The 26,086-nt window shown below is 39.6% G+C and overlaps 1 protein-coding gene and 1 long non-coding RNA gene across 2 annotated transcripts; both read left to right on the plus strand.

Moving 5' to 3' along the window:
- The first annotated feature begins 19,080 nt into the window (after positions 1-19,080).
- LOC114918997 (Ig heavy chain Mem5-like) lies at positions 19,081-25,805 on the plus strand. The gene is given in 5 exon segments (XM_065964794.1): positions 19,081-19,126; positions 19,220-19,534; positions 23,602-23,652; positions 25,013-25,294; positions 25,477-25,805. Coding segments are annotated over 5 exon segments (1,023 nt in total).
- LOC109979021 (uncharacterized) lies at positions 21,405-21,979 on the plus strand. Its single transcript, XR_003805972.2, has 2 exons — positions 21,405-21,474; positions 21,563-21,979. It is a non-coding gene; the product is annotated as an uncharacterized lncRNA (long non-coding RNA).
- Positions 25,806-26,086: the final 281 nt, after the last annotated feature.

Raw genomic sequence — 26,086 nt, forward strand, 5'->3', positions numbered from 1 at the left:
GAAAAAGCCTCAGGAAAGCCTCAGTCTTTCCTGCCGGGGATCAGGTTTTGATTTTAGTCAGTTTGGGATGCACTGGATCAGACAGCCTGCAGGGAAAGCTCTTGAATGGATGGGGCTTATTTACTATGATGCAAGTAAAACAAACTATGCAAGCAGTGTGCAAGGACGTATAGAGATCACCAGAGATAACAGCAACAGCATGGTGTATCTGAGTCTGTCCAACCTGAAGCAGGAAGACTCTGCTGTTTATTACTGTGCTCGACATCCACACTGTTTAATATAAGGGTGAAGTCTGTACAAAAACCTCAAACATCTTGTTCTTACAAACACCACCAGGGGGCAGTAGATCACCAAACTCAAACATGAGAAACCATTCCTACAGAGGGGAAAAACAACACAAACATGTTTAAAACTAATCATTCTGTTCGGCTGAAGGGAAACATATTCTGTAATGTTTTAACGATTTAAAGAATTATCATTTTAAGATAATGTTTTTTAAAAGAAAAAAAAGAAAAGAAAGGTGTTGGTCTTGAAGCCATCAATGAAAGCAAACACTAAGGAGTAAAAGATATAACTAATGCAGAGGTCAGACGACACGCTTTAAGGACAATTGGAGCCCGATCCAGCAGACGTAGTGTCACTAATCATACTAATTTTAACGACTAACATTTACATATTTAAGAGATTAAGGGTCGACCGATAATCGTGGGCAGATATTTATATTTCAGCGATTGCCGATTAAATTCATTACTTAAAATATGTGCCTCCGCTCAGCTGTGTCTTTCCTCTGGATCTGTTTTAACTCACCACTCTGTCTCACCTAACGTCCTGCCCACAACACCTTCTCATTGGCTAGAAGTCACAAGAGTAATGGCCAGTCAACACTGAAGCCTGAATGCCTCTGACATGCGTGGCGCAGGAGACGCCTTTAAACATTGGAGTTTTTTAAAATGTTTTTTTTAATGTTTTAATGTTCCAATTCTAAATTTTGACTGTAAATGCTTATCATTTCCAAATATCTGTTGTCAGTCTTGTGAACTACTAATATCGGAATCAACGCTGAAAAAACAGCATCAGCCTTGGAAAACCAATATCGGCCGCCCCCCCCTAAAAGAGATGTCATTATCCTGTGTACACTTCTTTAACTGTAAAAATTAAAACCACGCAGAGAGTGGAATTACGAAGTGCAGGGCCAAGAGGTCACTGCAGCAAAGGGTGACGCCTCACCAGCCTGTGAGGAGAGAAAGGAAGACCCGGCTGGAGTGCTGGTCCATCCAATAGGGAACGACCTTGGACGGGAGCATACCCAGTGCATCCTGGGAGTTATTTGAACCCTATTGGCAGAAGGAAATGACCTTGCCCTTTCTCTGGAATTTATCTGGCTAAGTGGCACCTACTCGACATGTCTCCCCTTTTATGACAAGACCATTTTCCCATCGACAAATTTCTTCTTTAACAGGCTGTTACATCGAGAGATTAAAGTTGAATATTAACGATCAGAGCACAAGACTTAAAAAATGAATAATGTAGTTTTTGTTATAAAACCACTAGAGTGCTGTCAGTGTCAGTTATTTAAAGTTGACATTCAGATCTTCTGTTCTCATTGATCTAAACTCATTTAGGCAAAGCACTCTGATGAAGTTTTTGCATTTAGTCAAACAGGTTTCAGTTCCTCTGCAGCTGGTTTCCACTCAAGGCTGTGGGAGTTTCTCTAAATGTCTTTGTGCTCAAACATCTGCGAACACTGAAACAAAACTATCAGAATCCAGAGTGTCAATGCAAATCTGCAGCGTTAGGCTTTCTACACGACCACAGCTGCACTCACTGGACAACGAGTACAAACAGGAGGAACACAAAAGCTTATAAATGTTCTGCTTCTATAACACAAAACATTAAAATCACTCATAGGTTGTAACTTATTCATGACTATGCTGCTAACAGTTCATGAATAAAGTTCATATCAATTCAGCTGGCAGTTAAACAGTTAGCAAGACATGGAAAGTATTTTTCAAAAAACATAATTTTTTTGATTTGAAAAAACAACAACAAAGAAACTCAGCATGACTCCATGATTGTGTTGAGATAAATAATGTGCACCCAAAAGCATGTTTAACAAAAAAAAAGAAAAACATTCACACCAATTGCAGGCACAGTGTAAGAGCTAAAACTGGGGGTCTCTTGTAACGACCATTTACTGCAGTGCTTTGTGTTGACTGTGGGTGTCGCTGTAAGACTTCTGCTCAGGTATGCATATTAGAAAGAGTCAGGTGTGTGATCCAGGAAGGTTTCTGAACGTGAGGTTTGCTGTTACTGTGAGTTTGGGGAAGTTTGTTTGGCTCAGTGATGGACTTTAATTCACATTGTTGCATGTTTGGATCAATGAACTGTTCTAACCACAACCCGGTGTGGCTGTCAGTCATTTGTAAAGGTTGAGTGTAAACTAAGGAAAAGCGTGTCAGCCAGGTCACTCCTTGATCAAGCATCTCAACAACTCAGTACTAGACTGACCTCCTTTACACACAGCGTTAAGTTCAAACTATATAAAATGGAAAATATTGACTTCAAAACTTCAAACTTACATCACTAATCTGTTTTAGAAAAAAGTGAAATAACATAATCTTCTTCTGGTGGGTTTTATGGCAGTAATGGAATCGTTAAGTGCTGCATTACCGCCATCTACTGGACAGAGTGAGTGCTTCCTTTTAATGTCCATTCTATAACTCGGACACAACTGAGTTTGCACAAGTCCTTCTCTCAGTGAAATCAAGTTTGTCTCCATCTTCCGGAAACCTTTTGGCACTATCCGGCATCATCTTAATACGTTCTGACTTACAACAGTGATACCCGCAGCACAATTTAACCTGACAACAAAAAAGAGAAAAAGAAAAAGAGAGCAGTATCAGAAAAAAAGTTCAAATGTTGGTGTTTTTGTAAAGAAAGCGACTTATTTCTCAGACTTTCTCTGAGGAGGAGTCAATGCAAATCTCCGATGTGTTCCTCCTCTACTTATGTGAGAGCAGAGAGGACGACAGAGAACAGTGGACACACAGTTGAACATGATGGACTATAGGACAGGACTGCTGCTTTTTACTGTCTGCTGGGCAGGTGATGATCATCACTCATCTTTACTCTAAAAAGTCTTCTGAAAGTGTCACATCTGATGGTTTTCTTTTCTGTCTCTTCAGGTGTTGATGGTCAGACTCTGACAGAATCTGAAGCAGTGGTTAAAAGGCCTGGAGAATCCCACAGACTGACCTGTTCAGCCTCTGGATTCACATTCAGCAGCTCCTGGATGGCTTGGGTTAGACAGGCTCCTGGAAAAGGACTGGAGTGGATAGCTAATATCAGACATGACAGTGCTAGCTCTAATTCAGTCAGAAGCCGGTTCACCATCTCCAGAGACAACAGCAGACAGCAGCTGTATCTACAGATGAACAGTCTGAAGACTGAAGACACTGCAGTGTATTACTGTGCCAGAGACCCACAGTGACACAATCCATCAGTAGAGCTGAACAAAAACCCTTCAGAGCCTGAACAGCAGTAACATGAAGCCACCAGAGAAGGAGCTATCACACCAATCATGATTATAACACCAATAAAACTGACAGCAGTATATTAAGGATATTAATACGAATCCAATCTTACTACTCAATCTCATCTCATTGAAATAAAGAAAAATCAGGAACATTCATTAGCTTGAAGGAAGAACAAGCTGGGAAATTCAGAACAGACGTCATGTTTAGGGGGGTTTTCTTGGTCTCTGTGAGATAGGACAGCTTTAGAGAAACAGGTAATGTGGGGATGCTTCAGGATCACGGGTCAAACTCTGACAAGTACAGCAAGGACAATAGCCGTATATACATACATACATACATATATATATATATATATATATATATATATATATATATTATGATACAAGTTTATCACAATTTACTCCTGGACTAGATAACAACTAAGCATCTCTGCTTTGGATCCCACATGCTAAAACTCTAACACATACCAAAGAAAACAGTATGTTACATCAATATTTTCTAACAGGAATTTTGGAGAACCTCAGGCATCTGTTCTTGACTTTCTGCTTTTCCTTTATGTATGACAGTCTGTCCTGGGACCTCTTTCTCTGACTCTATTAGCTCCATTCAGACCATCATTGATGCTTCATATGTTTGATTGTATGCAAACTCAGTGAGCTTCCTTGTTACTCAGCTATAAAAACTTCCCATCAGGCCGTCAGTGGAGTTCACAGCACGTCACTTTTAACATCAACCATGTTTTCTGTAGCTCTGCTGCTGCTGCTGGCAGCTGGATGTGAGTCTGTCTGCATCTGTCAAAGTCAACAGTTCTTCTTCTGCAGTTTAACTTGATCATTTCTTACTAAACATGTTCTCTTTTTAACAGGTGTGAAGTGTGAACAGTTGACACAGCCAGTCTCTGTGACTGTGCAGCCAGGTCAGAGTCTGACCATCACCTGTCAGGTCTCTTATTCTGTTAGCAGCTACCACACAGCCTGGATCAGACAGCCTGCAGGGAAAGGACTGGAGTTGATTGGAATGAGATCCACTGGATACACTTACTACAAAGATTCACTGAAGAACCAGTTCAGTATCGACTTAGACTCTTCCAGAAACACAGCGACTCTAAACGGACTGAATATGCAGCCTGCAGACACTGCAGTGTATTACTGTGCCAGAGACCCACAGTGACACAATCCATCAGTAGAGCTGAACAAAAACCCCTCAGAGCCTGAACACCAGTAACATGAAGCCACCAGAGGAGGAGCCCTCACACCAATAATGATTAACACCAAGCACTGAACCAGGGGAACAGAACCTTTTCCATTGCTGCCCCTCTCCCTCTGGATCTCTCTCCACAAACACACCTGAGACTTTATGGACCTGCCACAATTCAAATCACTGATAGAAACATTATAAACACTGCTTTAGATTGCTGATGTTTCTTTTTGTACCATTGTTTAAAAGTGTTTTTCTTTAAATGCGACTCTGTAAATCAAATAAATTAAATGTATTATAATTAATTTTATACATATTAAACACCAGTTCACTTTTACAGTCAGGAGAAAAACAGCTGTAAGACATTATGAAAATACCTTTGTTTTCAACAGAATAACTCACAATTATCAGGATGACATTCACATTAGTAACTGAACCAGAGGTCTTTAGCTTCCTCTATGGAGATCTTATTCAATCAAACTTTTAGAAAATGAGATTTTAATACCACTGTTGTTCTCTGATACCCTGAGCCCATGTGACAAAATCCTCCATGAATGTTGAGAACAGAAGACATCATCAAAGAACATGATGGGGATTAACTTCCTGTTAGATGTGGATATTTTTGGTACATGTGATCACAGATGTTACTGTATGTTCAATAACTGTCAAAAAGTGGAGCTGTGTGTTATTCTGCTTTGTGTTCTTACTGATTGGCTGCCTGAGTTGATATACCGAAAAAAATAAACTAAAGATTAACAACTTAAAAGGACACTTGTGTTTAGAATTTAATTCCAAACGTAAAGAAGTGATATTGAAATGAAATTACTTTCTTCTATCTGTGAGGAGGAGTCAATGCAAATCTCCGATATGTTCCTCCTCTACTTATGTGAGAGCAGAGAGGACGACAGAGAACAGTGGACACACAGTTGAACATGATGGACTATAGGACAGGACTGCTGCTTTTTACTGTCTGCTGGGCAGGTGATGATCATCACTCATCTTTACTCTAAAAAGTCTTCTGAAAGTGTCACATCTGATGGTTTTCTTTTCTGTCTCTTCAGGTGTTGATGGTCAGACTCTGACAGAATCTGAAGCAGTGGTTAAAAGGCCTGGAGAATCCCACAGACTGACCTGTTATGCCTATGGGTTTACAATGAGCAGCTAATGGATGGCTTGGGTCAGACAGGCTCCTGGAAAAGGACTGGAGTGGATCGCTATTATCAAATATGATAGTGGTGAAATCTACTACTGTAATTCAGTCAAAAGCCGGTTCACCATCTCCAGAGACAACAGCAGACAGCAGCTGTATCTGCAGATGAACAGTCTGAAGACTGAAGACACTGCAGTGTATTACTGTGCCAGAGAGCCACAGTGACACAATCCATCAGTAGAGCTGAACAAAAACCCCTCAGAGCCTGAACACCAGTAACATGAAGCCACCAGAGGAGGAGCCCTCACACCACTCATGATCATAACACCAATAAAACTGACAGCAGTATAACAAGGATATTAATAGAAATCCAATCTTACTACTTAATCTAATTTTATTGAAATAAAAAAATCAGAAACATTTAGAAGATAAGAATTACCACAAAAATGTGATTAGTCAGCTGTTTAACAAGATGTTTTAATTGCAGGTTTTTCTTGGAATGTAATCATGCGAACACAACAATGCATGCAGCAGGCAATTGCAGGTCGAGCCGAGGTCAATTTTGTCGATCGCTTGCACTAAACTCCTCCGTGTGAACTCGAGTTGAGGTAGGTTGGAGGAGGAGGAGTTTTTGCTGGAGGAGGGTGGAGGATTCAGTATGGCAGAGGTGTCGCCAAACATGATTTAGTTTTTGTTTCATGCTGGTGCTCAAGGGCGACATCTACTGGATCACAAAATCGCACATTTTTCCTTTAAAGATTATGTTGTTGAAAATAGTAATGGACAAAAAGTTTCAAATGAAAAATATCAAACTATTATCTTTTCAACACGAGACATAGATGTGGAAAACAGAAATACGTAAAGTCTCCAGCAGGACGAGGATCCTTCTTTCATAGCCTCCCTGTGTCCTTATATGCAAATTGAACTTCCTCACAGTCTGATATAAAGACTCGACATCAGGCTGTGAGTCAGAGAAGAACAGAAGCTCCATCAGATCACTTCAAGTGAAACAATGTTCTCTGTAGCTCTGATTCTACTGCTGGCCGCTGAATCATGTAGGAAGCTTTATAACTAATGATCACATCAGACACAAAGAATAATCAGATGAGTGATGGAGATAATGATGATTTGTGTTTCCACAGGTGTGCACTGTATCGATCTCATCACACCAGGCTCAATGGTTGTGCAGCCTGGACAGTCTCTGACCCTCACCTGTCAGGTCTCTGGTTACTCTCTGACTGATAACAGCTATGCAACAGGTTGGATCAGACAGCGTGAAGGGAAACCAATGGACTGGATCTGTCATAGGTGGGGTGGTGGATACTTTTACCAAAATAATGCTCTGAAGAACAAGTTCAGCTACAGGACAGACACGTCTGCTAGAACAGTGACTCTAACAGGGCAGAGTCTGCAGCCTGAAGACACTGCTGTGTATTACTGTGTGAGAGAGACACAATGAGAGACAATAACAGGAGAGTCGTACAAAAACTACTTCCTCTATTTTCCACCATAACGGGCAACATTCATATTTATCAGCATTGATACTGTTATCTACTGGAAGAGATGAAAATTCAGTTTCAACCTACATAATCAAAACTTTTTTCTTTGGTACTAATGTTTGCAGACTTTTCAAAACACTACTTCTGTTTTTTAGACAATGCAGCTGATTAAATTCTTTGTATCTGTTTGGAGAAACTGTGTCTACATTTGGTTTGAACTCCAAACATACAGTAGAGATCAACACGTGGTGAAAACATGAAAAGATTTAAAATATTCCACATGATATGAAGATAGTACACCAACATTATTAATGCGTAATTATATATAATCACATCCACACAATATGGATTAACATAAGAGTAGAAAAGCTCTTTCTAATAGCATTTCCTTATCACCTATTTATTGATTATTGCTGCTCTCTTTGATAAGATTAATCCTAAAATGAATGAAACCAGTTATTAGTAAACACTTTCAACCAATCTGATCCTACAGTATGATCACATATATTATATCTGTTATCATATGTAAAGCAGAGATGATTTCCAGTCATCTTTTCACTCTGCAGATATAAAAACAGTGAACAGACTCTCCTATTGGCTCCAGTCAGACCATCATTGATGCTTCATATGTTTGATTGTATGCAAACTCAGTGAGCTTCCTTGTTACTCAGCTATAAAAACTTCCCATCAGGCCGTCAGTGGAGTTCACAGCACGTCACTTTCAACATCAACCATGTTTTCTGTAGCTCTGCTGCTGCTGCTGGCAGCTGGATGTGAGTCTGTCTGCATCTGTCAAAGTCAACAGTTCTTCTTCTGCAGTTTAACTTGATCATTTCTTGCTGAACATGTTCTCTTTTTAACAGGTGTGAAGTGTCAACAGTTGACACAGCCAGCCTCTGTGACTGTGCAGCCAGGTCAGAGTCTGACCATCACCTGTCAGGTCTCTTATTCTGTTAGCAGCTACCACACAGCCTGGATCAGACAGCCTGCAGGGAAAGGACTGGAGTGGATTGGAGGGAGATCCACTGGATACACTTACTACAAAGATTCACTGAAGAACCAGTTCAGTATTGACTTAGACTGTTCCAGAAAAACAGCAACTCTAAACGGACTGAATATACAGCCTGCAGACACTGCAGTGTATTACTGTGCCAGAGACCCACAGTGACACAATCCATCAGTAGAGCTGAACAAAAACCCCTCAGAGCCTGAACACCAGTAACATGAAGCCACCAGAGGAGGAGCCCTCACACCAATAATGATTAACACCAAGCACTGAACCAGGAGAACAGAGCCTTTTCCATTGCTGCCCCTCTCCCTCTGGATCTCTCTCCACAAACACACCTGAGACTTTACGGACCTGCCACAATTCAAATCACTGATAGAAACATTATAAACACTGCTTTAGATTGCTAATGTTTCTTTTTGTACCATTGTTTAAAAGTGTTTTTCTTTAAATGCGACTCTGTAAAACAAATAAAACAAATGTATTATAATTATTTTTATACATATTAAACACCAGTTCACTTTTACAGTAAGGAGAAAAACAGCTGTAAGACATTATGAAAATACCTTTGTATTCAACAAAATAACTCAGAATTATCAGGATGACATTCACATTAGTAACTGAACCAGAGGTCTTTAGCTTCCTCTATGGTGATCTTATTCAATCAAATTATAAAAAAAATTAGATTTTAAAACCACTGTTGTTCTCTGATACCCTGAGCCCATGTGACAAAATCCTCCATGAATGTTGAGAACAGAAGACACCATCAAAGAACATGATGGGGATTAACTTCCTGTTAGATGTGAATATTTTTGGTACATGTGGTCACAGATGTTACTGTATGTTCAATAACTGTCAAAAAGTGGAGCTGTGTGTTATTCTGCTTTGTGTTCTTACTGATTGGCTGCCTGAGTTGAGATACCGAAAAAAATAAACTAAAGATTAACAACTTGAAAGGACACTTGTGTTTAGAATTTAATTCCAAAACTAAAGAAGTGATATCCAAATAAAATGATTTTCTTATCTCTCTGAGGAGGAGTCAATGCAAATCTCTGATGTGTTCCTCCTCTACTTATGTGAGTGCAGAGAGGACGACAGAGAACAGTGGACACACAGTTGAACATGATGGACTATAGGACAGGACTGCTGCTTTTTACTGTCTGCTGGGCAGGTGATGATCATCACTCATCTTTACTCTAAAAAGTCTTCTGAAAGTGTCACATCTGATGGTTTTCTTTTCTGTCTCTTCAGGTGTTGATGGTCAGACTCTGACACAATCTGAAGCAGTGGTTAAAAGGCCTGGAGAATCCCACAGACTGACCTGTTCAGCCTCTGGATTGACATTCAGCAGCTACTATATGGCTTGGGTCAGACAGGCTCCTGGAAAAGGACTGGAGTGGATTGCTTTCATTTACACATCCAGTTCTTATATCTATTACTCCTCGTCAGTCCGGGGCAGATTCACCATCTCCAGAGATGACTCCAGCAGTAAACTCTATCTTCAGATGAACAGTCTGCAGACTGCAGACACTGCAGTGTATTACTGTGCCAGAGACCCACAGTGAGAGACAAGAGCAGGAGAGTCGTACAAAAACTACTTCCTCTATTTACCACCATCACGGGGAACATTCATATTTATCAGCATTGATACTGTTATCTACTGGAAGAGATGAAAATTCAGTTTCAACCTTCATAATTAAAACTTTTTTACTTGGTACTAATGTTTGCAGACTTTGCAAAACACTGCTTATGTTTTTATACAATGCAGTTGATTACATTCTTTGTATCTGTTTGGAGAAACTGTGTCTACATTTGGTTTGTACTCCAAACATACAGTAGAGATCAACATGTGGACGAAACATGTAAAGATTTAAAATATTCCACATGATATGAAGATAGTACCCCAACATTCGTAATGAGTAATTTTATGTATTTATATATAACCCTAACCCTAACAAAACATTTTCTTGTAATGTAGTTAACTAAGTGGGCTATAATGAACTTGACTTACTTGCCTGGTGGTAATGGTAAGGTTAGCTAACATCAACAGTCACTTTATATTTGTTTCAGCTTCAACTGACACTGACTATTGATTACATATTGAATTAGAAATGATGATTAGCTGGGCCTACTAGGCAATATGGCCATAGTATAAATAGTATAATATACAGTATTTGAAAATGTATAAAAGGTAACTTTAGTGAGACTGTCAGAATGGACCTGGAGCATGTTTTTTGTTTTTTACTGTTTTAACACATAAAGCTGCTGCCATACATCCTGAATTCATGTACTACATGGACTTATTTTTATTCATACTAGTTCTACTTCATACTTTTACTTTACTTCTTTGTATATGGAGAATATTCAGAAAGGATTGTCCATATGATAATGTTCACTGTTCAGCTGGAGCTGCTTTTGTTCTAATGTTGTTTTTTCCCTTTACAGAATCCTTGTGGCAGTTTCAGTCTGGAAGGAGAAATCAGAGGGAGGTGCAGGTCCAGGGAACAAGTTTCCCTCAGAGGACAGGTTGTTTATTCAGTTTTGAACCTATAACAGAATTTTTTTTTCTCTTCTCTGTTTAAAATGTATATACCAAAACTCTTTTATTCACTTTTTATACATTGGAAATGGCCTTTGCTAAATGTCTAAAGGTCAATATTTGTGCTAGATTTTTTGCCTATTTAACCTTCATGTTCTTAAATTGTATTTTCTTTGTTTATGTCACAGTTTAAATAAAGGAAGATGTGGTTTGAGAAGACACTTTGAAGTTTTATTGTTTGTCTTAACATTTACGTTGCAATTTCAAAGGCACTGTTTATTTATTATTTTAAAACATGGTGTTTTATAACCTGACATGCAAGGAATCATTTATCAAATCACTAGGTTTAGAAAATAAATGTATTGTGTCCATTTTGGTAGAAGGAAATTAATCTATAGCGAGGTGTATTATTTACAATTCACAGTAAAAATCTGCAAATAAACAGTATTAAACAGTTCATTCTTTCAACAGTATTTTCCTGTTAAGGTTTAAAATCACAACTTTTTGCTGTATTTACAAAAACGGTAGAAAACTGTAAATTTCAGCAACAGCAATATACCGTTAATTTTACTGTAACTTCCTGGCAACCCTACTGCCAGTTGTTTACTGTTTTTTAACAGGGGGAATTTCTAAGAGTGTGGATACGAGCAAATCTCAGTGACATAAATCACATATATTTGGCAGCTGTTCCGACTCCTGCATCATTGTATACATAAAAAAGATTATTATCAAGTTAATCTCTGCTTTCACTCTACTGGCATGATACAACTGATGACCTTTCAACTTAAAGTATCCAAGACAGAAGTCAAATGTTATTTCTCTCTGAGGAGGAGTCAATGTAAATATCTGATGTGTTCCTCCTCTACTTATGTGAGAGCAGAGAGGACGACAGAGAACAGTGGACACACAGTTGAACATGATGGACTATAGGACAGGACTGCTGCTTTTTACTGTCTTCTGGGCAGGTGATGATCATCACTCATCTTTACTCTAAAAAGTCTTCTGAAAGTGTCACATCTGATGGTTTTCTTTTCTGTCTCTTCAGGTGTTGATGGTCAGACTCTGACACAATCTGAAGCAGTGGTTAAAAGGCCTGGAGAATCCCACAGACTGACCTGTTCAGCCTCTGGATTCACATTCAGCAGCTACTATATGGCTTGGTTTAGACAGGCTGCAGGAAAAGGACTGGAGTGGATCGCTACTATCAGTAATGATGGCAGTAGCTATATCTACTACTCTACGTCAGTTAAAGGCCGGTTCACCGTCTCCAGAGACAACAGTAGACAGCAGCTGTATCTGCAAATGAACAGTCTGCACGCTGAAGATTCTGCTGTTTATTACTGTGCTTGAGAGCCACAGTGACTGCAGTTTGTTGAGAAGATGTACAAAATCCTACAGGACTTGTTTTGACTTGACCGAGAGATCTACAATAAAATTATATTCTCAGTTAATGGCGTTGTCATGGCGTCGTGCTAGTGGCAGCCTGTTGCAGCAGCTCCGGTTTTTGTCTTGCGTTTTAAGTGTTTTGTTACGTGTCAAGTCACCTGTCATAGCCTATGAGTTAGTCAAGATGGACACTAAGTGTCTGAGTCGAGTTTTTACCGTTTTTACCCTTTTTATATATTTTTTTGTGTCGGGACAGTATGCCAACTCATACTAAGGAGAGGAGCTAAGGAAAAGACCCCGAGGATGCAGAGCCGGTGTTATAAGGAGAGCAAGGAGGAGAAGGTTCAAGCCCTGCATTCCCTTGATTGTCATGGGGAATGTGAGGTCGCTGGTGACAAGGTGGACGATCTCGGAGCACTCATAAGATCACAGCGTGAATACTGAGAATGCAGTTTAATGTGTTTCACCGAGACATGGATGCAGGAGAATATTCCGGACGCAAACACAACAATGAATGGATTTATGACTGTGCGGGCTGACCGGGATCACAGGCTGAGCGGTGCAAGGGTGTTTTGAGGCTACAGACTGGGATGTGCTCTGCGAACCCCATGGGAATAACATTGACTCCATGACGGACTGTATAACTGACTACATCTCCTTCTGTGTCAATAATGTGGTACCTACTAGGGAGGTGAGGTGCTTTGCAAACAATAAACCCTGGATCACCAGTGATTTAAAATGTCTGCTAAATAAAAAGAAGAAGGCATTCAGGGACGGTGACAGTGAGTTGCTGAAGAGTGTACAGAGGGAGTTGAGGTTGAGGCTGAGAGAAAACAAGGAGGCATACAGGAGGAAGCTGGAGAGCAAGCTCCAGCAGAACAACATAAGGGATGTGTGGCACGGTATAAAAACCATAACCGGCTTCAAGGTGAAAGGAAATCAGGCAGAAGGTAGTCAGGAAAGGGCCAATGAGATGAGCGTGTTCTTCAATAGGTTCAGCACGAGGCCTTTGGCTACCTCCCTGGCCCCAGATAGCCAAACAGACCCTACATCCTCCCCCCTCACAAAGGCCCCCCCCTCCCCGCAACTTATCTGGACGGCACCCACTGCCCCCCCAACATGCTCTGACCCCCACAGTGCCCCACCCCTACCCCACACTTCTCTGGCCTGTCTGTCTGTCTCCAGTAGCCTGGTGAGAATGCAGCTCGAAAGACTCGACCAGAACAAGGCAGCAGGTCCAGATGGCATCAGCCCCAGGGTTTTGAAAGCCTGCGCAGGTCAGCTATGTGGCATTCTACAGAATCTTTTCAACCTCAGCCTCAGCCAGGCGAGGGTGCCAGTGCTGTGGAAAACATCCTGCCTTGTTCCGGCCCCCAAGAAACCCTCTCCCTCTGCCCTCAATGACTACAGACCAGTTGCCCTAACATCGCACATCATGAAGGTACTTGAGAGGCTGGTCTTGGCCCACCTGAGACCACAGGTGGACCAGCTACCTGGACCCATTGCAGTTTGCATACTGCCCAAGGGTGGGGGTTGAGGATGCCATCATCTACCTACTCCACAAAGTCCACTCTCAGACAAGTCTGATAGCACTGTGAGGATTATGTTTTTTGATTTTTCAAGTGCTTTTAACACCATACAGCCAGTACTGCTACGTGAGAAACTGGAGCTGATCCAGGTAGACACCACCACAACATCATGGATCATGGATTACCTGACTGACAGACCACAGTTTGTGAGGCTGGGGAGGTCTGTGTCTGAGCGGGCGGTCAGTGGCATAGGAACGTCGCAGGGGACTGTGCTGTCCCCTTTCCTCTTCACACTATACACCTCAGACTTCCAGTATAACTCTGAGGCTTGTCACTTACAGAAGTTCTCAGACGATACTGCAGTAGTAGGGTGTATCAGTGGTGGAGAGGAGACAGAATACAGGATGCTGGTGATTAACTTTGTTGCATGGAGTGGGAAGAACCACCTGGTGTTAAATGTAACAAAGACCAAGGAAATGGTGGTGGACTTTAGGAGGGACAGGCCTGAGCTTAGCACCATCTCTATCCTTGGGGATGAGGTGCAGGTGGTGGAGTGCTATAAATACTTGGACATGAACAATAAACTGGACTGGAAGCACCACACAGTTGCTGTCTACAAGAAGGGTCAGAGCAGACTCTACTTCTTGAGGAAGCTTAGGTCTTTTAATGTGTGTAGCAAAATGTTATCCATGTTTTATCAGACTGTTGTGGCAAGTGCCATTTTCTTTGCAGCCGTCTGTTGGGGCAGCAGCATCAGGGCTTGTGACTTTAAAAAGCTTAACAAGCTGATTAGGAGGGCTGGCTCTGTGCTGGGGACTGCTGTGGAGCCCCTGGAGGTGGTGATGGGGAGAAGGATGATACAGAAACTGTTAAACATTATGGACAATAACATGCATCCCGTACACAATCTGGTGTGTGAACAAAAGAATGTTTTTAGTGGGAGGCTGCAAAAAGGACAGATTTAAAAATACTTTTTTACCTACTGCAATTGCACTTTATAACAACTCCCCTTTAAGTAAGGACAGAAGACATTTAAACTTTTAAACTTTAGCCTGAGTTGCATATATCAAACTGTATTGTGGGCTCATGTTTTTTTTGTATGGGTGGGATATATATGTATATATGTGTTGTGTTGTGTGTTTGTATGTATGCTGGCTGCTGGAACACCTAAATTTCCCTGCTGGGATGAATAAAGTATATCTTATCTTATCTTATCTTATAATAAATTGGCCCTGAAAAACAATTTTAATGAACAACAATATTCTTTAATCATTTGACAAAAAATCCAACTTAATATATCAATCAATTCCTCAGATATCAGCAAGAGTGTGCAAAACCATTTTAAGTCATTGCCCTGACATGAATTAAATAAACACTACATGTAAAGACTTTAAACACATTCATTTGTATATTATTTTTGATCAAAAAAAGTCACTTTATTGGAGAAAAAACTTGCACATTTTTACTGCAACTCGTTCTACTACCACTAGGTGGCAGTCAGTGTCAAGATATTCTGTTCCTAAAGGACACAAAGATTCACTTGTTGAGTTGATCTTAACTGAAAGAAACCCAGGATAGACAAGCTCTTCCTTTTACTGACTCTATTATAAGTTAATAAATACAGCTTTATGTATTCATTTAGTTGTAGTACACCATCTCACCTTTTCTTACCCCAACACTCAAAGGCAAACATGCAAAATCCTGCCAAAAATACTCAAATCAAGCGAAACACTTAACGTCTCTTTTAACTCTTTGATCTCTGAGAGTTTGATTTGTCAAACTGCATCATCTCTGACTGGCAAAATGCAAATGTGCATACTGACGCCCCTGCTCCACCCATCCTGCCAACAATATATTTATCCTTCATCATGGCCTTCACAGTTGCAGACTCAGCAAAGCTCCCACGATGATAGTTGCACAAAGTTTCCTCCTTGTTGCTCTCATTGGAGGTGAGTACAGTTATTCAGAGAAGAGGAAAGTGAGCTTTAGATGTCTGCTAGCTCCCTGTCATCTAAATCTCTGCGTCTCTTTCAGCTGCTCGAGGCCAGTCCCTCACCTTCTCAGAGCCAGTGGTCAGCAGGGCAGGAGAACCAGCCACTCTGTACTGTAATGTCAATGGACTTGCTCTTTCTTGGCTGCACTGGATTCGTCAGAAAACGGGGAAAGGACTGGAATGGATCGGGCGCATTGATAGCGGAACTGGCACGATATTTGCCCAAAATCTCCAAGGCCAGTTTTCCATCACAAAGGACACATCGAACAATGTTGTGTACTTAGAGGTGAAGAGTCTTAAACAAGAAGACTCTGCTGTTTATTTCTGTGCACGAGAGCCACAGTTACACAGCTGACGACAGAGCTGTACAAAAACTGAAAAACACTGATCGTTGACCTGGAAGAACTGAAGCATGTCAGAGGTTTGAAAACACATTTTCTTCTGAATAATGTTACGACCGTGGTCATACTGGGTGTATTTTTTACGGGTTTCTTTTGTCTTAGGTTGGTTATGTTGTTGTCTGCATGCTGTTGTTCTGTGTAAATAGGTGTGCCTCCAAGCAGAAGGCCTGAGTTCGAGTCCGGCCTTTGGCCCCTTTCCCACTTGTCATTGCCCTCTCTCTCTCTCCCCTCAATTTGTGGCTCTATCCACTGACCTGTATCTTAGATGAAGGTGAAAAATAAACCTAAAATAAGTTGAAGTAAAAAAAACATCATGTCAACATTTTGTGTCAAAATGATTTGGATGCAAATACTGGTATGTTTTAAATTTGGTATATTAAAGGTCACTTTGATTATCTGATTTAATAAAAAGAAAAATATGGACCAAAATGTCCTGTGGGAAGGAGTAAAGACAAACCTTTGTCTGTGCTGTTATGTACACATTTTGCAATGACTGTAGGGGTGACCAATCTGAAGGCACTCACTCTTGTTGCCCTGCTAAACGTTGCATGTATTATTGATGTGAAAACCAGAGTTTGTCAATGAAAGAAATATCTTTATATAGGAGAGAAAAAAAAGAAACAGGAAAAAGGAAGAGGAGTAAGCGTCGGGACACTGGCATGATGGTAATGAACGCTGGTTGTAGGGCCCAACAATAAATATTTACCTATAGGGCCCCAACAGACTCTTGAATCACCACTGAATATAGATCATCTTTCATGTCAGAACATTAATACTGACTTTTTCAACCTCATGCACACTTTAATTCAGATCATGCAAATCAGACTCAAAGGGGAAAAGCCATCTAACATTTAATTTCCAGTTCAAACAGACAAAAACTGAGACCCAAGATAATTCAGTCCATTTGAGGAGGAGTCAATGCAAAACTCTGATGTGTTCCTCCTCTACTTATGTGAGAGCAGAGAGGACGACAGAGAACAGTGGACACACAGTTGAACATGATGGACTATAGGACAGGACTGCTGCTTTTTACTGTCTGCTGGGCAGGTGATGATCATCACTCATCTTTACTCTAAAAAGTCTTCTGAAAGTGTCACATCTGATGGTTTTCTTTTCTATCTCTTCAGGTGTTGATGGTCAGACTCTGACAGAATCTGAAGCAGTGGTTAAAAGGCCTGGAGAATCCCACAGACTGACCTGTTCAGCCTCTGGATTCACATTCAGCAGCTACGCTATGAACTGGGTCAGACAGAATCCTGGAAAAGGACTGGAGTGGGTTGCAACTATTGATGTTACTAGCATCTACTACTCTAATTCAGTCAAAAGCCGGTTCACCATCTCCAGAGACAACAGCAGACAGCAGGTGTATCTGCAGATGAACAGTCTGAAGACTGAAGATTCTGCTGTTTATTATTGTGCCAGAGACCCACAGTGACACAGGAGGAAGTAACGCTGTACAAAAACAGTCAAAGTAGCATTTCACATTACACCAGTAACCTCACTGACTGGGATGTGTTAAGTAGCTGTACAGAATCCTTTGCTATTTATGTCTTGTGGACCTATGGAGCTTGTTCAATTCAGAATCAGGGATATAGTCCTTAACATACAGACTCAGACCAAGATGGAGTGACTGATTCCAAAACCAAAAACTGATTCGGCTACAAAGTAATGAGAAAATGATAAACCTGATGTAGGAGTTATTACTCTCTCTACATTAAATGGAGTGGTTTACTGCTCCTCTCTCTTACACTGCTAATGTCAACCAGAAGTAGATCAGCAGTTCTTCATTTTATTGAATTACATTTTAAAAGGATACTCAACAGGAATAAAGCACAGACATACTTTCCCTGTCAGAATAATTTTTAGGTTTGTAATTATCGTAGGCTTCACCACTTGAACGAAAAATCAATACCCACAAACATCCAGACCTCTTAAATCTTCACCAAGGATCCTGGAAAGGACTTTTAAACCAAACGTTAAACAACAACAAATGATTAAATAGACTAATAAAACAATAGTCTTTTCTTTCTCAATGCTGGGTCCTTAAAGCTTGAGAGGGCAGATATAGGTTTGTGTGTGAAGACATGTGCTCCCCTCTTATTGTTGTATGAACTGACAAAACTGCGTCCTGCCGACTCACTCAGCTGTATATTACTGAGTCTGTGTACGCTCCACTGACACAAATCACCAAAAGACCAGCACAACTAATCCAGAGCAATGCAGTTCAATCACACATAATGTTGACTTTATAAAGACAACACACTCTGATAAGTATGATGTGAGGAATCTTTATGTATTCACAGAACAATAGAGGATTTTTGTTTTACCTGTACATGAGGAAGAATAGCGTGCTATAAACCCAATCAGACTTCCACTGCAGCCGACATCAGTGCAGAAAAAAACGTAGAGAAGCTTGATTTTTTAATGTTGTGTATCGTGATCCCAAGAAATGCTTGGGGAAACATTTAATTCAGTGCTCATGGAATCGGGTAGAAAATATCAACTGATAACATATTTACATTAACAATATAGCTTCATCTCAAACACACAAGCTACAATATTCCCTTTTGCATATCAAGATGAAAAGTAAGAGATCATCATTTCGGGAAAAAACATGCTTTGTCGATCTGCCATGACTGTGATATTTTAGAGCTTGCTCTGTTGCTGAAGATATTCTCTTCTTATGGAAATGTATCAGTCACAGTTTCTCTTTTGAACCTGTAGAGGGAGGTCTATGCAAACTCGTCCTCTCTTATAAACACACCGTCAGTAACTTGAGGCAGATCAATCGGACAGTTCTGAACACTTTTGAAAATCTGAGATCAGACAGCACTGAACAGAGGAATGGGTAAAAGTAGTATCTGAAGTTTATTACTTGTAGTTATTCATGGTGAGACAATCTATCCTGCTTTAATACTTTGTGTAAATGTCAAACCTTTTTTTCAAGTTTTGTTGATAATGATCAATATTTCTATGACCACAGGAGTTTGGAGTGAGATCAGACTGGAGCAGTCTCCCTCTGAGGTGAAAAGACCTGGAGAGACAGTGAAGATGTCATGTATCATATCTGGGTTTGACATGACGAGCTACTATATCCACTGGATCCGACAGAAACCAGGGAGAGCTCTGGAGTGGATTGGGAGGATGGATGCTGGCAGCAATTCTGCTAGCTATGCAAGCTCCTTTCAAAGTCGCTTCAGTATGACAGAAGATGTGCCCAGCAGCACTCAGTTCCTCCAGATCCAGACACTGACAGCAGCAGATTCTGCTATTTACTTCTGTGCTCGTGATGACACAGTGAGTGAGGACAGTGGAGCAGCTGCACAAAAACCTCCACAGAGAATCAGCAGTGTGATCTCAATCATATTTGTTTTTTCATACCATCATACTAAGAGTTATTGATTTGATTTACAAAGAAAAAGAGGACATGAGACAAGTCTACAGTGTTCACTGAATTACGTTTTTTAAACAGACCCAACATAAATCATAGTGCAAGTGTGAAATCCAGTGCAAGCAAGCAGTTGGCAACATTTGGCAATAGTGGAAAGATCGGAAGAATCCTGGCTGGGCTGAGAAAGTAGAATAAATAATTAGAGCCCGACAGATTAATCAGCCAGCCAATAATGTCGGCCGATATTTCGTTTACTATTAAATATAGATATCTAGATATTTACTATTGGTATTGGCTAATGTTATTGCAGATATGCGTCAATATCACTGCAGTTATTCACCAGTCAAATCGCCTTTTAGTTGAGTGTCATTGTATTACACTATCAGTTCTCTTTCACCAGCAGAGGGCGCTCTTTGGATTACAACAAGCATTATTACTCCAAAGAGTCAAGTGAAGCACGTCCATGCGCAGTTACTTTTCAGTTCAGTGAGCATCTTGTCTTCATGAAATATCTTTTCCACAAGTGGTATCACTGCATTTGAGGTATAAACAAAATACATTCGTATATATCTATATTATCTATCCAGCTCTACAAACAGAAAATACATTTAAGAAAGATATCGGCCAATATATCAGTACCAGTTTTTTTTCTCTTCCTAATATTGATATCTGTATCGGCCCCGAAAATCACTTATTGCTCAGGTCCTACGAACAATCACAACAACCACAACAGATAATACAGACTTATGGCTACAATGCCAATTATGTGTAATATAAGTGAATATATGATTAAACTTTTATGAATAATTGCAGTCAATCAGGTCTCATATTCTTCTTTTCTCTGTTTACTGTCTGGTCACTGATGGAATTTATTTCCAGTTCCTGTGAGCAGTTTTTTTTAGCTTCTTATTGAACGGACTAAAAGTAAAATTCCTATGAACGTCCTACAAAAGCAAATGAGATGATCTGGAAGAAGATTGTTCTTTTTTTATTCTTTGTCATCTCTTTCACTGCAGGGTGTTTGTCAGGAAAGGCGATATACAGCACTCTGCCAAACTCCACACAAATGATTCATAAGTGATGTTTTGATGGTTAAAAGACAGCAAGATGATTTATTTTATCAGAAAATACAACTTTTCTCCAGCACGGGACAAGATCAGCATAAAGAGAAGATATGCTGAGTTGACAAATATCAAACACAAATGAAAAGTTCTTCACTGTCAATTTAAGCTAGCAGAGACGAAGGAAAATCTCCTAAAATGAGGTCAACAGTGAAAGTTTCAGAGTCAACACCCTCAAGTAATTCTTTAAATATCATTAATGCTTTCCCAATCCACTCAACACATATTCGTTGAGGTAAAAAGACTTTCACAATCCTTTCAGATGAAAATATGTTTGCATGTTTTCCCAAACTGATTGTTACAAATCTGACACAGAGTACAGGATCAACTCATTTTATGTTCTTCGTGTCTAACCAGCCTTGAAAACTCCATTCATTTAAAAACACATCTAGTGTAGAGAGATGAAGCAGAATCTACTTTTCATATATGTTTTTTTTCCAAAGCAACAAACATCAGAGAGTAAGTACAACTCAAGCAAGGATCTAGAGAAGAGGAAGTAACGTCTGGTTCAGACTGCACCAGTCAAATGATGTTGAAACTGACGTTGAATCTTCATGCTTTTCATTTTTAGATATGTGAGGTGTGGCAATGCAAATGTTCCCCTTTTCCATTGCTTTTAATCTCCCTGCAACTTGAGAACACACCAATCCAACAACCAGACCTATACACACATTTTTACAATGACTTTATCCAGGTGTTTAACGTTTCTCATGCTTTCAGTTTCTGGTAAATACACACACATATATAGCCTTGTCTTTGTATGTGTCAGGGTTTGTGTGTGGCTCTGTTCTGATCAGTCTGTTTTTCTCCACAGTGGTGCACAGTCAGACTCTGACTGAGTCTGAACCGGTGGTAAAAAGTCCTGGAGAATCCCACAAACTCACCTGTACGTACACAGGAATATCAGATTCCAGCGCTGATATCAGCTGGATCAGACAGGCTGAAGGAAAAGGACTGGAGTGGGTTTCCTTCATTTCTGCTCCGGGTGGAAGCACTAAATATTATTCCACGTCAGTCAAGAATCGCTTCACCATATCAAGAGACAACGATGTGGACCAGGTGTATCTGCACATGAACAGCCTGACAGCTGAAGACTCTGCTGTTTATTATTGTGCCAGAGCCCCACAGTGATACAGGAAGTCAGAGAGCTGTACAAAAACTGCTGCAGATGTTACTGTGTCTGACTAATGACTCACTGAAAGTTATGTAAAAAACAAACAAAAAAACAACAGTTTTTGTTTAGATTCACCCTTTTTTTAAACACCATGCCCTGACCCCAAGTTATCCTCCACAGATACAAATTGAAGTAGGAATAGTTCAAACACTAGGAAATGGAGAATGGTAAATGGACTTGAGCTTGTATAGCATTTGTATAGTCTTCTGACTACTAGTGCTTTTACACCCAAGGTCAGACCTACACATTCACACACTGATGGTAGAGGCTGCTATGTGAAGTGACCATCAGTGTTAACTCATCCATTCATACACATTCATACGCCACCAAAGAAGCAGCAGTCGCAACTCGGAGTTAAATGTTGATGTGGATTTCCTTGTTGTTGATATGTTTGATGATGAAGAAATTCGCCGTTGAGACTGACTTGCTTTCAAAGAGTATAATTTTATTTAAGCAAGAAACAGAGTCACTGGTCACGTCTGACCAGGAGGATCAAGAAGCCAATAATGATCTCTGTCGAACACACAGAGACAATTGCTTATGTGCGTCTAAACATCTGCTTTTCGTCATGGGTCATAAAAACATTAAGTTACACAACCATATATGGCAATACTCCTATACAACACCTCAATGTAAACATTCCACTTGAGGGGACTCCTAAATCTCCTTCAGATACTATCTCCAGACGCGCCCGTTGTAAACTTATATTATCTCTGTCCTAGTTACATCAGACACTTCATAGTCTTGCCCAAGGACACGTAGGCTATGTAGCTGCAGGAGCTGGGGATCAAACCCCAACCTTTCAGTTGAGAGACAGCCTACTCTACCACTAAGCCACAGCTGCCATACTCATGACTGATCCCTCCAATTGACTTATGGTCCATGCAAACTTATTAAATTAACTTGCAAACTTATTACATTTTTAATTCTCATTACAAAATGTTTGATCATTTGTTTTGATATTTAGACAATAAAATGTATTTTTAACAATAGATTCCTAAAATAAAAGATTGTGATGCTTTAGTTTGAGGATTATCATAGATAATTGAAGAATAGGCATCATCTTCTATTCACCATCATCTGAATTCTTGTTTCTCAAATATTCAGATTAATATGCATACATAAACCAAAGTATCACAATGATTCATTATGACAAATTATCAATTATAAGATGAAGAAAATTATAGAATTTAAGTTCAGTGTGATTGTTACCCACTGCTAATAAAAAACATTTCCTGACGCTCCATACAGGAAACAGTGTTTAGTTTTTGTATGAGGCTTTATCACAGTGCTACGTGGGGCACTGTGATATACAGCTGTACAAAAACCTGAGAGCAACAATCTTAAACTATCCTATTTTAAAGATGGACAAAAGGGGACTGGACAAAATATCTCACATTGAACTATAAGGAAACTAACGTGTAATGGTTTTTATAAGCAGATTTTTAGGTAAAAGTTGTTTATTTAGTAGTTTGAAGTCGTAGGTAGTTCATGTATGTAAATGTTATTCTTAGTAAATCTCAACTTTAAAAAGAGTCAAAGACTCAACATGAACATACGCTTATAGGGGGACACTAGAGTTTCCTACAGATCAGGACTTGGTGGTTTTCAAACCTTTAATAAGGTGTTTTTCTGGTTCTTCAGGTTTTTGTTGAAGCATTGAGTTGAAATGTATCACTGTGCTTACTTTGACTACTGGGGTCAAGGGACTGCAGTCACTGTTAATTCAGGTAAGTCACTTTAAAACCTTATTTTTAGTGATTACTATATTTATCTTTTTTTAACTGATTTTTGATGCTTGAGAAGTTGGACCCGGTCGTAATGTTTAGGTTTACAAATAGCAGAATCAGAAAGCAGAGACAGTTGGTTGGTAATGCAGCTGTTTCCTTGAAAGCATTAGAAAACGGCTTTCTTGGCATTACAACTCTATGCAGGACAGGGTTTTAAGTAAACATGACTTTGTCTGGATTTTAACTGCTGCTGGGGAGGACCTCAGAATTTTTTCCCCACATTAATATTCACCAACTTTTAATTTTGTGGATATTCACAAGACCTCATACTGTGTGATGAGAGGTAAGACTACCGTTGAGCTGAGATATATTTAAGTTTTCTGTGTGAAAGGTCTCTGTGTGAAAGTATAAAATAAATATAAAGTAAATCGCAGGAAAATTTACCTTCATAGGACTTTATTTTCGCAATGAAGATTAAATTGTTGACCGTTGATATTGAGAGCATAGCTCATGAAATAACTTTCTCCCACAAATTGGCAACTATTAAACAATAGGCTTACATAAATATTCTAAATACTCATTTAATACATTATATATACAAATTATATTATTATCATGACATTTTAAGGTTTTGCTTATGTGAGGTTCTTTCATTAGTATGTTCACCTCCAATCCGTTGACTGGTGTTGACCAGACAAACAAAAATAAGATGAATGTTAGATTTTCTCATATTGTTTTCAAAATATTGTCTTATATTTGTTTACTGTGCAAGCTGGCTAAATAAATTCAAAAAGTTGAAAGGTGTGAAGATTTCTGGAATCAACGTTATCTACATTTTTATTTAATCAGTAACCGTTTCTTTATTAAGTACAATTTAAAAATATATATATATTATTCAAACATTTGTTTCTGACAAGGATACAGGTTTAAGGAATGTGTTTTCATAATACCTCCATTTTCCGTCTATTAAAGACAATCTGGTATCCACGATTATGTGAGTTTTAATAAAGATGGAAAATTAATTTTTAATACTTTATAGACTGAATAAATAAAATATCGGGGGAAAAAATTGCCGCTGAAAACAAAACATCAAAATAATGTAAAACAATGAGATAGTTATGAGATAGGGGCGGGCAGTAGCTCAGTCTGTAGGGACTTTGGTTGGGAAGCGGAGGGTCAGCAGCTCATTCCCCCTCACTCTGACTATTTGATTGATTGATCTAACATAGAGTACTTTGGGTCTGCCTTTTGTTATTCTGTCATTAAAATATAAAATCTATTTTGTTTACATTTAAAAAAGGCAGTTGTGATAATAATCAGTAATTTCTATTAATTTGGCTTTATAAAATCTTTTCTAAAGGAACTGCACCGACTCTGTTCCCTGTGGTTCAATGCGGCTCTGGGACTGGAAATCAAATCACTGTTGGTTGTCTGGCTCATGACTTCATCCCAAAGAGTACTTTCCAGTGGACGGATGACAGCGGGACCAGTTTACCTTCTGTACAACATCCTGCAACTGTCAATGACAACAAATTCACAGGTCTTAGTCTGGCCCGAGTATCCAAATCTGACTGGGATTCAGGGAACTCTTTTAACTGTGCTATGACGTATCCTGGAGGATCCAAAAGTGTCAAAGTTGAAAGTAGGTGATTTTTAACCTTCTATCATGGCTCTTTTACGTTTTGTCCAAATGCATTTTCTTGTTTTTATGTTCAGAATTGTCTATATATTTCCAATTTTCATCCAGTATTATTGAAGAAATTCTTTCAGCTTGATCTGATTTCAACTTAATCTCTATCTCTGCTCTTTCATTCGCTTGCGTAGTGCCCGAACTCCCTCCAAAGATAACGTTGGTATTGGTGCCAAGAGGAGACACTCAGGCTCTGATGTGTTCAATTCATGATTTTTTTCCCAATGAATTGACGGTAAAATGGAAGAAAAATGAAATAGAAGAAACTGACTTCATTACTTGGCCCCCCAAATCATTCAGGAACACGTTTTCAGCTGTCAGTGTTCTGAATGTGAAGAACACAGACTGGGACAGTAAAGCCGTGTACACATGTGAGGTGACACACAAAGTTTTCTATTTCTATGATTTCAGAGAAAGAAAGGCTAACTGGCTTTTATCAAGCCAGCTAACTCGACTCACCTGAGCATGCCACACATGTGTTCCAGATGGACAATGGTGTGTAAAATCACAGCGGTCAATATAGTGTAGATGATTTCAGTTAGTTTTAGCTGGTTTTTATCAACCTAGCTAGGTCGACTCACCTGGAAATTCCTGCTCTTTGTTCATTTGAATGTCGGATGTGTTGCAGACGGCCAATGGCAGAAATTTACGACAAATGTACAGAAAGTGATTTCAGTTTGTTATAACATTTTCTAGAGTTTTCCTATGAAGGATTTTGGCTTTTTTTTTACAAAGATACACAAC

The sequence above is a fragment of the Labrus bergylta genome, chromosome 16, assembly GCF_963930695.1.
Source record: "Labrus bergylta chromosome 16, fLabBer1.1, whole genome shotgun sequence".
Lineage (NCBI taxonomy): Eukaryota > Metazoa > Chordata > Actinopteri > Labriformes > Labridae > Labrus > Labrus bergylta.